Here is a 16,842-nt window from a genome sequence, read left to right as displayed (position 1 = left end):
ATCTCCAGAGATAGAGAATCTATCAAACCTCTGAGAAGGGCTTTCAAGTAAGTGACTATCAGATAAAGTAAGCCATGACAGAGTCAAGGCTAGGATCCCTCAGGTCTAAGTCTGTCTGCTGTTTTAATCTCTAGTTTATATTTCCACTTTCTAATCTAGGGGAAGAGCATATAGACATCTGTAACAGCAGTGCTTCCACTGGGCAAAATTTCACAACATGGTGAAGTCTTTTCTGTTAAGTGTGAACTCCTGAACACAGAGAGAAGAAAATTCAAAGTGGTCTTTCTGGGAAGGGTTAACTTACCATATTTTCGCAGCTGCAATGTATTAAGCTACTGTTAGACCCTTGTGTAGTAGAGGGTCAGAAAGATGTTATGCATTGCAGAGAGGAAGAAGAACAATTAAGCAGCTTAAAGACTCGGTGATAGCTTACCTAATTTGTCTCTTATTTGCCTGTTAAGAAATAGTCTTTGTATATGCAAATACCTGCAGAGGAGAATAGAAAACCAGATTTTCAAGATTGTCTCGACTTAGCAGAGGACAGTTTCCCCAAAGAGTAATGCAACTCTTCCTAACAAAAAAACCTGCCAAGCAAACAAAAAAGTACAACTGGCAAAATTAAAGATATCCTAAAGCACTGAAGTCCCTCATTTTTCTCTGCTCCCCATCCCAGAGTCTAGAGGAGAAGCAAGATCGTACTAGCAAGGACAGGGAGCTTGAGGATACAGCCAGCATTTTCTCAAATGCTTCCTCGTGGGCAATGAGGAAATGAATGAGTAAAGTGCAATATCAGTAGCACAGAAGATTATTTAATAAAGATTCATAAATATATGTCAATTAAACAGACATATTTGTAGGTGAAGTAAGGATAACCTCTGCATATAATCATGCTGTAATGGAAGAAGTAACCTAGAGTAATTAATATCTTACGCGCTAGTGTCGTTAGATAATCTTTACTCAACTGTATCATCTTAAAAAATATTTTTTCTCTTAAGATGAGAATTTTCTAAAAATCTACTGAAGACCGTCTCTAGACCATTTTTTTTATCATGTTGAAGTACTTAGAAGTAGTCATCAGGTAAAATTATGTTGCCTCTTCACAAGCTTATTTTTTGTGGTTTTCTAACTTTAAAATCTAACTTTAAAATCTAAATAAGTAATGTAAAAGCAGAAAAGTAATGTGGTATTAGAAAAAACACAGTAGATCCAAATGCAGAACTACATTTTTCAGTATGTGAGAGGCAATATCTGCCATTATGCAAGCCCATTTTAGGCCTCCACTGTAGAAGAGACCTGATTCTTTCAAGTGCTGGGTTAGTGCTGAGACCACAGGTGTGCAGTTCTGTTAAAGACATAGGCAAAGTCGTGCCTGAAGTTGAACATCACTTTAGCTGTTACGCAGGACAGGGTTTCTGTGCCCCTTCCAAGGCAGATCCTCTTCTGCGCTTCTTTAACAACAGACACAAATTCATTGAGAAATGAGAGTAAAAACGGTATTCCGTAATGAAGCTATGCAAGCATTTATTTGTGTTCTCCTAGATTAGGCCACATAGAAGTGTGAAATAAAGGAAGTGTATATCAAGAGCTGTATTATGAAGGTTGTTTCCACAGATTTTCAGTATTGCCACATGTTTGTACAGCTGTTTTAGAGCCAGCCATGTGAAATTTGAAATCTAGAGAAAACGTAAGCTACAAGTTCAAATAAAAATAAAGCATATATTGAAGCGCAGTCAGATGTCATTGACTATTCATGCATCATACACTTAAATATTTAAATGGCTCATTGCCAGGATGCAAAGTGTTATCCATTTGTTTCAGTGAAGATGTTGATCCAGTAAAGTAAGTCCAGATATTGCTGGCAGAATCTGAATATTGCCCATACTAATAGTTAGCAGTTTATCCCAATAAGTAGTTCAAGCGTGTTACTCAATGAAAAAATGTGACTGTTAGGACAGGCATATCTTTCTATAAATCTTTTCCCATTCAAGTCTGAATGAGCTCTGAAATCAACTTTTTCCAAACCTGACATGCAACTCTGCAGTGAAATGTTTCCTTCTCTTTGTGATTCTGCTTGTACAATTCCTGTATTTCTTTTTTTTTGTCTGCAAATCAAATTTACGATTGTGCATGTAATAAAAAAAAATGAAGAAGTTATTGTGATCAAAACGTTATTTGCCTTAAAAATCCTCTGATGTTCACAAGCAACTTGGCAAGCAAACTCTTCACAAAGTGTTAAGAACTGCATTAGTAGAAAAAACATATAGTGGAGATTTGTGAGAATCAAGAAGTGCAGGTTTGGCAGGATCTATACATTTACTCTGTATGATGCTAGATGCATTTGTATCTGTCACACAGAATACCTCATGCATTCTTCTATAATCCTTATAGCACCATGGACTGTGGTGGAATTATTGTACTTTTAATTATATATGAACCTCAGAAAAGAATTTCTATTTTATGTCCTTCCTGTTCCACAGGCAGACTTGGAGGTATATAGGATTGAGGGTATCAGGTTATTAGTGCAGTCTTTGTTTAATTTACATTTCTTGTAAGACAAAGCAGAAGAACAATTAGTTCTCTGCTTGTATTTGTTCATTGTTGCCATAAAGGGTTTATATTAGGCCTAAACCTGATTACGTTATTACATTATCTCATGATATGTATAAGAATCTGGGGCTGAAAATGAAAGTTTTCATTTGCTTGTTACTTTGTACATTTATTTGGCCAGGTTTGACTAGAAGCCAGAGAAAAGAATATAGTGGAAGGTTTTGAGGGTTTTCCAAGGTGAGTAGAACAGAGATTGACATCTCTGTTTTATTTTTTAAAATTGTGCAATGAATGTGTCGGATTTTTGTGTGTGTTACTTTTCAAAGCAAATATATTAGTAGTGCATCCTCTAAACCCTAGTAGATAATTCAGAGCTGAGAGATAATCTGCAATAAGAAACAACTATGGGCACGTACATATTGGGGGCGGGATATGGAGAAGTATATTGGAAAAAGAAAAATGTTTTAAGGAAATAATATTTCAAATTTGACTCCCAACAAAGTATAAAAATGCTCAGTTTAGTTCAGCCCTGTTGTCCTGGAATCATAGAAAGTGAGAAAATGAGCCGTTAGATAGCTTTCTTCTGTTTATATTATAATCTTTGTCTCTGGATTCTGTTTAGGTATTTTTTTTTTTACTAGTTAATTTTAATATCTTATTAGTGCTCTGTTTTATAGGTATAAGGTACAATGCCCCTGAAGAGAGATTCCTATATTACAGATGGGCTCCCTGCAAAATATTCTGTGTAGGAATAAATTTTTTCCTTTAAACATAGGAGGAAGTTCTTTCTTTGATCTTCTCTTGACTCTTAATTCCTTTGTTTTTGATCCTGAGCTACATGTGATTTGTTTTTTTCCCAGTACTACCAGGAATACATTCTCAGAGCTCTCCTTTCAGAAATAAGGGAAAGAAGATTTTCAGGCTATTACCTTGACTTTCTAGGGGACAAAACAAGCAAAGTCTAGGCACAAGTTCAGCCAAAAATGTAGGCTGGCATTAGGAGTACCCTAGTGTGTGTAAGTTAGAAATCTAGGAAAGATTATCCTTGTTCAGATTGCATTGCCTTTGCGCACTACTTTACATATGCTAACCTCTCCTTCTACAAGATTCTCTCATGTATATGCATGTTCATTAAGGCATTCAAGCACATACCTGAAAGTATGATTTAAAAACAGTTTTGTAAAAAATGTACAAAAAATTGGGGTATTCTCTTTTTTTGATAAATGCTTGGTGGTAGGTAGTGCAGTCTTTGGTAACCATATGGTTCTTTATAGCAGGTATCTTCACAGCGCTGCCTTTGGGGAACGCTGCTGAGCTTGAATGTGAACAATGTTCACGTTCTGCTCTAATAATGTAAAGTAGAAGTAAGAATCCAAGCTCTCTTTAATTTACTGTGACCAACAGATAGAAAGGGTATGAAGCCATCACATCTGCTTTTCAAATTCTGTGTGAAACTCCTGTGTATCCTTAGTTAGCAAGTGGAGAGACATACGCTCTTAAAAGCTATTATTTAGTAATTTTTAAATCAACACATAAATATAACAGATTTTGTGTGTGTGAGCAGCATTTTTAGCAGCAGAAAGAAAATTCTGGCAAAATTCAAGTAAGTAGTCAGGTGCAGTACTCACATCGCTCACATACAGATGCAGCGAGTTTAAGTGATTACACTTACCCAGTGCTTTCTATTGTGTAAATTAAACTCTCTCTGAAGTCTTTATCTCCTTTACTCTCTGAGATGCGTGTGTGGCACAGCGGCAGGACAGTCGCTGGTTGGGATGTGATGGTCAGGATCTGTGCTGTCCATTGGTCACTCAGGACTGCTCGTACTGCTCCTTATACTGCTCCATTTTCAGAATTATCATGTCTCGTCAAGTCCCTAGTTGATTTTTCTTCAGCTGATCCCACATAAAAAGTAGCCTGTCATGGTATTTTGGGCATAGTTATCAGCAGCTTACGTGTAACTTGGTGCTCCCCTTCGTGATCCTCACCCATTCCCTGACAGCAGCCTGCTGTGGTCCGTGGAGCGTCTGCATTAGGCACCGCTTCAAACTCAGACTTTGGAAGGATTCCAACCACTGCCAGTCTTGCATTCCTCGAGACGGCCTTCTTCAGGGAAACGGGGTGGAAAACGTGGCCATGCTTTGGTCAGTCTCTTCTGATGCAGAGAAATAATGCACTTTTACAAGCTGCTGAGACGTTTGGAGGCAAACATACTGATTTCCAGGCAAAGATGGAAAGTACTTGCACAGCTCTAATTCTCTCATGGAAAAACCTCCAAGAGCACCACAAGCTTATAGCTGACCATAACAGCTTAGTGGTGCTATTCCAAGGGAAGTATAGGCAACAGTGGAAAAGTCGGAATGTGTTAGTATATGTTAGCTTACTGTTCATTTTTGGATCACCTACACGGATACTTTTATAGGCTTCCCAAAGTGGCATGCCACTTGCCCTCTCAGATTGACTCCTGCTTTCCAGCTTGTTTCTCCATCTGTGCACATTGCCCCTCTGAGCTGTTGGAACTATGGAGGATGTTGATAAAGGACATTTAGGTAGTGTTTATTTAGATTATTCTCTACAGTTTCAAATTTTGCTTGATTCTACTTGATAATTCTCCTGTTGAGCCTCATTTGCTGTCAGTGTAACTGATGTCTGTGTGGCAGCATATCAGGTGCTTCACAGAAACGGAGGTAGCTGTAACTGTCACGGTGCTTTTCCCTTCCTTTAATCTAACCCTAATCATCATCATGTGCTGACCTTACTATTACTTTCCCTTGGAGACAGTAAAAGATATTTTGCTATTTAATTTTAATTTCCTTTCCAGGAGCTAACCCAGTTTACTTTGTGATATTTTCTAATTCTCATTCCATTCCAAGTCTTTTGACTTCCATGACCTACCTTCATTTCCTTATCAGTCTTTTTTTTTTTCTTCCTTTCTGTTTGACTTTGTGTTTTAACATGTATTTTTTGTCAAATGGGTAGTCTTGGAGCTGTGGCTTGAAAATTTTCCCTCTTTTATGCAAAATATTCCAGGTAGTTTTGTATCTTGGTCTTAGAGAAATTCTAATCCTCCTTCCTGCTCAAGACCTTAAGCTCTTCACTCCATTTGACTTCATTTAGTAGCCCTCCTAACTTTTTTAAATTAAGCCAAATTTTAAAATAACATCAGTATTTTCATTTTTGAAGTAAATTTTATTAATAGAGCTTGAAGTTTTGCTAAAAATATATTTTTCTCTCTTTCCCTAGCTCTTTTGTTTTTTTCTCTAGAAGAGATTTTTAAAAAAAAATTAAAAAATGCATACTCCTGGAAACTAGTCCTCCTTGCCCTGAAGGCTGCTAAAATTATCACAATTATTCAAGCAGCTTTAACTGTTGACAGAAGTTTTTGTTTGATTTATATAGCAACTGTATTTCATTTAAAAACTACTAAAAATATAACCATTTTAGAGACCATCTGCTTTAAATGACAGTGCAGACACGGGCTAAAATTTTATCTTCTTCTCTGCTTTGTTCCTTATTGCTCTTAATGCTGGTTGCATGACAAACCCAATATTCTAGGTTAAAAGGTTATTTTTTCTGGAATGCTTTTCCAGTTATGTCCAACCTGTGTGCACACAGTCATTTCCAACAAGTGTTCATCCATCACTTATTTGCTAGCTTTTCTCTTTGGGGATCAGAGGGGGAACATCATAGGCACAGCATTGGTTTTGTGTGCAAATGCCATGTGGAGGCTGCAAGTTCATTGCAGCAAATGTCTGGGCCTTTGATTAAGGGACCTGAAGTTGGTGGATGTAACTCTAGCTTTGAATGCTGCCTGGGGATAAGTGATGTGTTTCACGTGCGGAAGAACCATATCTGGTTTTGGAAATGTCTAAGTAATTCCAGTAGAGGTCCCTTTTTAGAGGCTCCATTTATGAGCTGCAGATCTGATAGCAGAATTGGGGACTGAGGAAAGAATCAGATGGTTTTATTTGTAACCTAGATGCGGAGAAGAGCACCGCTCGTCTTGGCCGCTGCTCATTGAGCAGGCAGGCATACCTTTCAGTACTGCAGAGTCATCTTAAGATCACTCTGTAGCATGGAGCTTTTATACAGAAAAGCGAACATGCTGTGTCAGCTTCTCCAGATTTTATCTGTTGTAGGAGGAGACTTGTGTGTAGCTTTTTGTCTGCTACTTCGTTGCCCCTTCTGTCCTGGATATCAGGACAAAGGAAGAAGCTGAGCTGGTTATCAGGCTCCATGGTGTACTATTGCATGTAATAATGGGATTTTTTTTGCCACTTAATAGGCATATTATGGAGGGGGAAATTTCCTTTAGGAGAAAATTTGATGATAAAAGTTCTGAAACTTTGAAGTATAGTTATTTAGTTAAAAACAATTACTTTGAGCTGCTACAACTCACTGTCTTGTCATATAAGTTGTTTTCTTCTGGTATTTTGGATCCTCTCCAAAATACTAATGCTCATACTTGGAATCTAGTATTGAAAATGAGAATGAATCGGAAGTGAAGCTGGGATAATCAATTTCCCCTCAGTGTGTGTTTTTTTTTTAAATTACTTTTATTTTAGAAAATATTTTCTGGAACGCTTATTTGTTTCTTTGAGAACTATGTTATATATGAAGCAGGTCTAACATGCAATTGAAGAACCTGTTAACATATACTGCTACCTAGGTATCCTAACTAAGAAAGTAAGTTGAGAGAAAGCTGGCACACCACATAACATTGGTTCTGTCACTCGCCTGTATAAACCTATGGCAGGTTTATGGGTTTGTACTAGTCATTCTTAAACAGAATTAAGTGATCAATCAAATAACTACTTGTTACTACTACTTACTTCCAGCTGTGAGCAGAGTCAGAGTATGCCTATATACTTGGAAGTGTAGTATTTGCCATCATGTTCATCTTTAGTTCTAAGATCTCACAAAATAAAACAAAATTAAGGGTTAGATATTACCTTGTGTAAGTCAGTACTCTAAAGGTAATGGAGAGGAACCATCTTTTACCAGCAAAGTATTTCATGCTCAGCCTGTAGCCCACAGTGGTGCCTGGATCCTTCCACATACCACATCAGTTTGCATGTGGGTGGTGGAGGCTGCTCAGGTCTGCCAGCACTTTGAAGCAGTAGTTCTTGGAGAGGTGCTTGTGCACCTCAGAACAGTAGTCCTCTTTATTTCCAGTATGTGCCCCATTTCTCTGAGCTGCTTACATCCTGATCATGTAGTCAATAGCTATTGCCCTTATCCTATACTTGAAACTGCTTCTAACATCTTGTCAGCTGCCTGGTGTCCCAGTTTGCCTCTATGAGCTTGTCAAAGCTCCTAGACTTCCCTGACACCTTTTACAATGTTGTGCTGCATTTTCTAAACATATATTCAATATTAGGATCTTCCTGAAGCTATGCAGGAGGTCTCCATTAGGAGCTTGTCAGCAGTCTACATTGTCGAGAATTCAGCCAGTGGAATAGCTGATGTGTGATTTGTTATCACACCTTTGTGTTTTCTTTGTAATAAACAATGTGAAATTTAATATTCATGAGCTAACATCTGCTTTGTCAGAACAGAAACAGCAGATGAAATTCTGCATGTATTTTTTTACATTTCATATTCTGGATCTTTATAAAGATACAACCAGAATGATAAACTCTCAATCTGGCAAAGATCCTGTATGAGAAAAGAACAGACAATACCCCTGTTCCATAATAGTTTGTCATTCGTATAAAATAAGGCTTGTTTCAATGAAATGGCTTGGAGAACTGTTGTATTAAATGTGCTAAATGATTGATTTTACTTTACTTTTACCCTTAGACATAGAGCAGAAAAAATTACCTGAAGTGACAAATTAATTTAAAACGCAATTGTAGTAGCTGTAGAATATATGCTGAGGCTTAGTCAGTACTCTGGGGTTCAGTTTGCATGTGATGCTGGAGTGTTTCATGACTGTAAGATTAAATGAAAGTCCAGACACTGAGTCTTTGTATTTGCCTAGTTGCTTTAAATTGAGCAATATTTAAAAGTAATCAGGTGTATAATTGTGTAGCATACAATTGTAAAATCACATAATTGTATAATTTTATAATTAGTTTGCATTTAGTGTGCCCCATATCTGGAAATAATATACCAAAATACAAAACAGGCAATCATTTTCTCTGTAAGATAGCAGTTTTTATAAAATAAAGATTGCAGTAATTAAAAAGGGCTCTTCTACAAACTGTAGCATTTCATAGCAAACAGTTTTTGGATTTTGATCCTAGCACTCTGAATTTTAATATTAATAGAGATAGTGTAATCATATTGGCATTTTTCTTCTTTCTTTCCTTTTATTAGTATTTCATATAGCCTTTTCTTATCTAGAGGACTTCAACACTTAGAGACTTAATTCTATAGCATTTTTCACTCCAAATATGCTTCCTATAACACTCTCTAAGAGAAGTACAGTTCATAAAGGAAAATTAGCTATATAATTGATTGAATGTTGTCTTTGAATGTTATAGAAATCTGAAGTTTTATTACTTAGACGATTTTTTCTTCGTTGTTGGTCAAACTGTTGCCACATTTATCCACTAACAGCAGAATTTTTAGTGAATCTTTCTTGTTTTTGCACAGAGAGTTTGGATGGCGAGATCCAGAGCTTCCCGAAGTTATACAGATGTTACAGCATCAGTTCCCCTCAGTACAGTCCAATGCTGCAGCTTACTTGCAACACCTCTGTTTTGGAGACAATAAAATAAAAGCAGAGGTAAGATTTGTAAACACTGTGTTTTCAACTGTGATGTTGTATGTGAATTTTCATCACTTATTATTTAAATGTACTTGAAAAAGAGTTAGAAGTCTGGACCAAGTTTACTCAAGCTTTCAATTAAGTCATTCATTACCGTCAGAGAAGGTACAAATTGCATAAAACATTATTGCTACTAATTTGGATGACTTGTTTGGATTGAATATTTCTGGTTGATTGCATACCACTGGGTCCATAGTTGTTCAGAGTAACTAGTAGTATAATCTTGACCTTTTCCATGAGAAATCCAAACAAAAAAAAAACCCAAAAAAGAAGATTGGAAACCAAATACAAATGTAGGAAAAGAAAATTAAGCAGAATAACACTGAATTAATGCCTACTTTCATGTATAATTGCATGAATAAAGATTAATTTCAATGGGTTTGCAGCTTGAGCTGTGATCTGTGATCCTGAAAATCTGTGCAGATTGTATCTAAAATGTAATTCAAAGATGTAATACAGACTTTGTTCTCTGCTTGTAGTTGATCTCTACCTCATGCTTGGTTGTTCCTTTTGGTTAATGGGACCAGTTCAGCTTTTGACACAAGTTAAAACAGAGAGAATGGTGTTCTGAGGGATCTGACAAACATACAGGAGTCAATTAAAATTAGAGGAATGAGCGTGTTACCATCCCCAGCTGCTTCCCCTGCCCTTCTTCTGGATATCACTAATTGGGGATGTGTGGTGTGCACATAAATCTGTGCCTGAACTGGCATTCTTGGCCTGGTCTGTGAAGGTAAACTGAGTTCAGGATTTGCTATTGGGTGTATGTGTCAGGACTGCAAAATAGTGCTGGCTTGCTGTTGCTTCATGAGTTCTCACACTTGGTGCATTCCAAACCAGGGAGCGATCCAGCTAGGATTTTTTCATACTGAAGAAATTCACAAGTGAGTAAATATTTGATCTGTTGGCACTGACATAACTACACTGAAGAACTGCACTTGGTGCAAGTGTCTACCCCAAACATCTTAGAGATTAAAAAAGAATATATGAATGTTAAAATAAAGAGTTTTTTTGTTCCAAAAAATGTCTCCACTACAGATGTTGCTGAAAGTTTTAACTACATGCTGTCCCCATACTCTTTTCTCTCCTCCTTTCTCCATAAGGTAATCTCTTACTAAAAAAACATTTGAATAATCTCTGAGAAAAACGGTGAAATGGTTGGAACAATTATTTTGTACAGTCTGTGCTTCCCCTCATTGAGCCCTTAGGTAGCTATCACATTTCAGGGAGAAGGTTGTTTGATTTTTGCTGCCAACCATGTAGGGAGAAATCCCTTAGAAGCCTTGTTTTTGTTGATCTGATCCAGCCCACTAGGATGTGGTTCAACAGCCTTTTTAAGTTGCATGGTCTGCCATCTGAACTTGATCACTCTTTTCTTCCAGTTTATCTTTGGAATAGTTATAAAGTTGCCTTACTCTTAGGAGGCTTCAGTGAGATCTGTATAAAATTTCTCCTCATGTTACTTGGTAGGATCAAGACCTTCTATTCCTTTGCAGTAGAATACAGTTAACTAAAATAAAAATAGGAAATAACAGCTCTGACTATATGCATTTATAAGATCTCTGGCACCTTTTATGGTTTTAGTGTTAAGTTTTGCTCTTTTAAAACATTTTAATCTTTGTGGCTGATGTGAAAAACTACCTCTTGAAAAATGTCACTGTCCTTCCCCATTATGAACAAAAAGTGGAAATATTAACTATAGAAGACAACTATGAGAAAGAAATTCTGTCAAACGTGTTTTAGACTAGGGAGAAGAGAGAATTTTTTTCCTCTAATCTTGATTATTTTCCTTATGTTAGATGTGATTTGTAAAATGCTTGTTGATTTGAGGTTTACTTCTGAATTTGATGATAACACTCTAAATGTCTTGTTATGCCTTCATAAATGTAAAAGCCCTGATTGTTCTTTTGTGGAAGAATTCTCTCAGTTCCATGAGATGTGCAGATGCCCTTCTCTAACTTAAAGGAATTTCAAACAAGCAGGATAACTGTTTATGTGAAGGTGCCCTAGGCTGACTGCAAAGGTGTCAGAAGCCATTTACTTTTTCACAAAAAACTTATGGAGTGAATTAAGCATGGAATTTTCATTTTTCCTTCCCAGCTGTGAGCTTGTTAGTGCTGCGACATGTAACTACGATAAACAGTGACAGTTGATAAAGATGGTGGTGTTAGCACTGGAAGATGCTGCTGCTTCTGTTCTGCTCAGAACAGTTCAGTGCTGGTCTCGTTTTATTTAAAAGTGTGATTGTAATTGCTGCTTTCACCCAAAAGCTTTCCTCAAATGCCATTTCTGAGTCTCCTTAGGTATTGCTGGCTGCAAGACAGTGGCCACTGCATCCTTTGTCTGTGGCATTTCAGATTCTCTACTTTTATCCCCTGTGCTTGGGACGTAGGTGGTTCAACAGACATTAGGATGGAGTTGATGACATTTAATTATTTGTGCTAACATTTGATAAGTTAATTTTTCTTCTTCTGTTGAGCAGTGGCCAATCCTAACTGAAGGCCTCACTTATGTGGAAGGTGGCAAAGGGAGGCAGAAGACCAAAGATTATAAAAATTGTGAGGCAGCCCATTTTAGATATATATTATAATATTGAAATTCTAAATCTCAAAATACTTTAGAGATTTTTAATATAAATTATTGAGTTCATTGATAACAGAGAGGAATGCGATTAAAAGGCAAAAGGAAAGGAGAAAAGGTGTTTTACTATGATATTTGAAGACAAGTGAAAAGTTTGAGATGGAAGAGCACAAGAAGGCTCATTCAGATGGCATTTGCCCCTTAGAAGCAGACTATTCTACCAACAATGATGAGATTGTGTGCAGAGGTAGTTCTGGATGCAAAAAAAAGAGAACAGACGGGGGTATAGGAACATTTCTTTAAAAGAGACCATTCGGTTAAGCACAGGATTCATTCTTCTAAAGCAATTTCTTTTCCTATAAAGACAGCTTACTCCTTTCTATGAGATCACCATATAAAAGGATTGAATTGTACAGTTTCAGATGCCAACACCATTTTGCATGACAGCCTGCCGTCAGCTGCAAAGGTGTAACGGGTCACTAAGGGTTTTGACACCAGTGACTCCTTTCTGTAAGCTGGGAAATTAATTTTAGCCATTAAAGCCGTGGCACTTGAAGTTCTCATCTCAAGAAAATTGTACAGAGATGCCAAATAAAAAGAAAGTAACTACTAAACTGTCTTGTCTGTTGCCTCTTCATGCATCCTTAATAAGCCCTGCTGGATGGGACAACTTCCTCTTGATCTTGGAAAACAACCCTATATATTCACTTGACACAATCTTAGAAGAAAAGTATTATTCCAGACTTTATTGTGTGGCAATGCAATACTAAAAATAGATCAATTACTTAGTGATGTTTCTGCATCTTCGTTAGTGAATTCTTTGGGATGTGTTCAGAACACTGTCACCATGCTATCTTTATTCTTTCATATGTCAGGCAGCAGGCATAGATTGTACTATGCTTTTGCTTAGCTTCATTGCTATTATGTTAATGTTACTGTTGACTGTTATTTCTGAGGATATGTTGATTATGCATCTCTCTTATCCTCTATTCGGTTAAGTATATGATAGGCTATTTGGTTGAGAGGAATATTAAATATGAAGAATATAAGAAAAAAATCTCATTATGTCATATAAGCTATTGTCAGCATCTTCCAGGATGTATACTTTTTTTCACTTCCATCATTCACATGATGCCAGTGCTTGTTGTGCTGTAGTAACTTTGATGTCATCTAGAATGCTGCTAGGTCTCTGATGGGCAGGGGTACGTGCATGCCTTTTTCTAAAAGGACTTTGGCCCAAAGAATACATATACTTAGTATGAGGTGATGAACAACTTGTCATCCTTGAGGGATATCTTTATTTTTGCTTCTACAGTGTCCTACAAGGTTCTCGTTTCCTTAAGGAAAACAGCATATCTTTTTTTTTTTAATGCGGTTTAAAAAGAATCACAGTTTTGCCTTCCACTTCCCATAGCTTTCTTTTTCTCTCTTTCTTCTTCCTCTAAAATCTGTCAGTTAAAGGCTGGAATTTGGATTGTCTAGGGATGATGCTGTGGAGTTTCTATTCAAGACCTTATGTATACTCCTTTAATCTTTGCATACAAGATCATACAGACTTGGTGTTTAATTTAAATGAAAGAAGCCTCTCATAGGTGATACTGAAAAAGTATGTAAAAATTGCAGATACACTCTAAAATATTTGTTGCGAGTGCAGTTAGTATACATAATAGTATATTTTTAGATGATGTCATTGTCATATGTTGTTATAACATTTAATTCTAAGTTACTGTATAAATGACTTTTTAACGCTTTTCACTTGTCTTCTGCAAATTGTCTTAGTTTATGTTACTGAAGTGGATTTTTCAACAAGACATTCCATTTCTTGCACCTTTTCATGCAAGAATACCATTTTACGTTTGAAGAAAATTAGCAAGTTACAACAATGTATACAACAAATGTTAAGCTTGTTGTTTCTCAATTACATGAGTCACTTGAAAAGGCTTTCTTTTTTTGCTCTTTTACTTTGAAGAAGCTAGTATTCCTTTTATACTAGCGAGAGAGTAGTGTGCATTTTTTTTATTTGTGTACAATCCATGACCCAAACCTGTAAGCCTGGATATAGGTAGAATTAGGGAAGCAGTAAAATCCATGACATGGTCCTCTGTGAGGGCCCCAGGTCACCCACAGCTTTCTGTGTGCTGAGGCTGCACAAGGCTGAGAAGTTTGGATACGTGTCTAACGCCCATGCACAACCATCAGCAGGATCACTCAGTCTTCACACATTCTTCAGAGGTCTCAGCTGTTTTTAAAAATAACTTTATTTTTTAGTTCTTATTCCTTTATATTCAGTGCCCTTATCATGCCTGTAATGAATTTTATATTTTAGTATTTTTATTGTTCCTGTGAAGAATGTCACTTTACCTGGTGTTCCCTTCTCAGGAATTGCTTATCTTTTTAACTTTATTTTTGCAATGAAGCTTTGAAATTGGAGGTGTCTAAAGGCTATATTTCAGCCAAAAGGGGCTAAACTTTTACAGTATCTGTGATGTATTGCATATACTTTACATGAGTTACAATTGCAAAGTGTGAAACAAATGAGCTGTAATCATTAAATGAGATTGGCTCAATTGGTGATACAACAATAATAATGATGATGATGATGATGATGAAAATAGATCGTGACAAGAACAGTCAGTTTGATCAATTTGATCATCTGTTATTTTAACTTTTTCTAGCAAGCCTGTGTCTCAATTCTACCCTATGATGCCGCAGCAAAAGAGTGACATATTGGTGTTTCACTGTAGCCAGAGAAAGGAGAGAGAGAAACATGTGAGAATGTTTTATAAGTCATAATTGATGGTCTGATGGAGCAAAAAAATGTACACCTAAGTATACCTGAAATAAAATGAGTTAATAGTAAAAGCACTTGACTGAGATTCAGACCTAAGTTCTGTTTATAGCCCTGTATAACCATGGGCTCTTCTGCAAAATGTGGGTGATCATATTTTATTTATGTATTAAGTATTTTATACGAAATAGCCGATTTTTGTATCAGTAACGGTAAGTTTGCAACACCCTGTCAAGATGAATGCCGGTGCAGTTTCAGGGGAGGTTTGTCCCGCGGGGCTTTCATTCTAGGTGCTCCAGTGAAGCTTTCAGCTGGTGCCCAAGTGCCACGTGGCGCTCTGTGCCAGTGGCTGCCGAGAGAGCAGAGATGTGTCCTTGCGAAGCAGGCTGCTCCAGCACGCCTGCTCTGCGGGGCCCTGCTAGTCTCATCAGCAGCTGCTTCTGAACTTGGGAAGTTGCCTGAAGGAGAGGTGGCCCTGGTTTGTGCCTGGTGACAAACTCTCATCTGGGGCCCCGAGTTACTGCTTTTCCCTGTCTGAACAGGTCTGGAAGGGGAGGCCGTGAAGCGGTGTCCCAGGCATCCCAGGTCTGGCTCTGCTGTCCCGGCTCTGTGGCGTGCTCACAGATGGAGTCATTTAGGGTGGGACAGAGGGACTGAAGGCATCTTTTGCCCCATCTTATATACTCATAAAACACAGAGCTGGAACAGATGAAGACCGATTCTGTAGATCTGACAAAGTAGAGGGCTTAAGTCCTTTCTCTCCTCTGGTTAAGGTCTCATCACCCTGATACTCTTAACTGTGGCTTCTCTCCTTTGTTTCCTTCCCTCCACAGGAGAAGTATTTTTTGAAAGCAAACTCTCTTTTCTGCTATTGCTGTTTATTACTTGTTGTTTAATCAGCCCCATTTGATCCTGTGTACGGCACTATTCAATGTTTCTTAACCTCTCTACTTCCTTCCATTTTATTCATTCCAGCAGTCAAGGGCATGGGTTTGGTTTCTGTCACATATAAGGTCTGTTTTCCAAGAGTATAATGATTATTTCTGTACTTCAGTCCTCCTTTATTCATAGGTGTATGAGAGTATATTACAGCATTTTGGTAACTACTGCACTAATTTGAAATGTCTAATTTGTCTGCTTTGCGCATTCCTTCATGCTACCTTTACCATACCTTCTCTTCTCTTGTAGTTTAAATTGTGTGAAGCAAAGAAGCACTAGCTCATGCTCTGTAATATAACCTGCTTATTGCACCTATTTGCTCTTTATACTACCTGAAAAAGGTGTGGCAGGAATGGTTGTATTTGTCTTAACACTTTGTTACTTGGAATAAAGTTAATACCGTATGCTCTTCTATTTGCTATTCTTACAATATTTTAATTAATTATTTTTCTTTCCCAATCTAAAGTCCCACACTGAGTTCACCTGAGTTACTAAGTAATATTTATCAGAATATGTTACTGTTTTTTTTAACTTATAAATTTGCTTAATTTGACAGTAAGTACCAGAAACGTGGTTAATTGTAACATGTTAGATCTTTTCACTTAACTTTCTCTCTCTCTCTTTTTTTTTTTTTTTTTTTTAGCATAAAAGTCCACTTTCTATCAGGGAACTAAACCTGAAACTGCTCACTGGGAGGTGACCAGCTTGCAAAAGTGTTTCTGAATGTATTTTTTTGAGTTCCATCAGTTGATTTATATGCCATCTTTATGTGACATTTATCTCTTGTGATGATGGAATGCACATCTTAGTTCACAACCTTTACATTTACTAACACTGAGTATTAATGAATGGTATTGAGTGCAGTGCTGTATGTCCAAAATCTATAATTTCTGCATCACAGGAGTGGCATTTTATACTCAGCAGTCCTGCTGTGGTCATTTAACCACGGTTGCTATTGATACATCATCAGGATACTATGATAGGGGTTGTAATGAATTACTCTGTGTCTTCCATATTTCACTTGATACAGGATTGGGAAAAATATTACAGTGTTGAATAAATGAGTTAATGGTAAGTGCCACTAGGGTAACATTTGATTAAAACATTTGGGTTGTCTCCTCTGCTCTGCTGAGGACCTTCAGTAATGCTTTGGGTTTGTTACATTCACATTTCAAAGTTACTCCTTTTGCAAAATTTTGCCTTTAACTGGGAA

General features: G+C 37.1%; 1 protein-coding gene across 1 annotated transcript in view; it reads left to right on the top strand.

The window, feature by feature from the left end:
* Positions 1-16,842, top strand: part of CTNND2 (catenin delta 2) — a 405,040-nt gene that overhangs the window by 223,899 nt on the left and 164,299 nt on the right. The window contains exon 9 of the mRNA XM_062568505.1: positions 9,148-9,280. Within this exon, the coding sequence (XP_062424489.1) occupies positions 9,148-9,280 (133 nt within the window). The remainder of the gene's footprint in view (positions 1-9,147; positions 9,281-16,842) is intronic.

Source organism: Rhea pennata, chromosome 2 (genome assembly GCF_028389875.1).
Source record: "Rhea pennata isolate bPtePen1 chromosome 2, bPtePen1.pri, whole genome shotgun sequence".
In the NCBI taxonomy this organism is placed as follows: Eukaryota; Metazoa; Chordata; class Aves; order Rheiformes; family Rheidae; genus Rhea; species Rhea pennata.
This window is presented reverse-complemented; position numbering and strand designations above follow the sequence as displayed.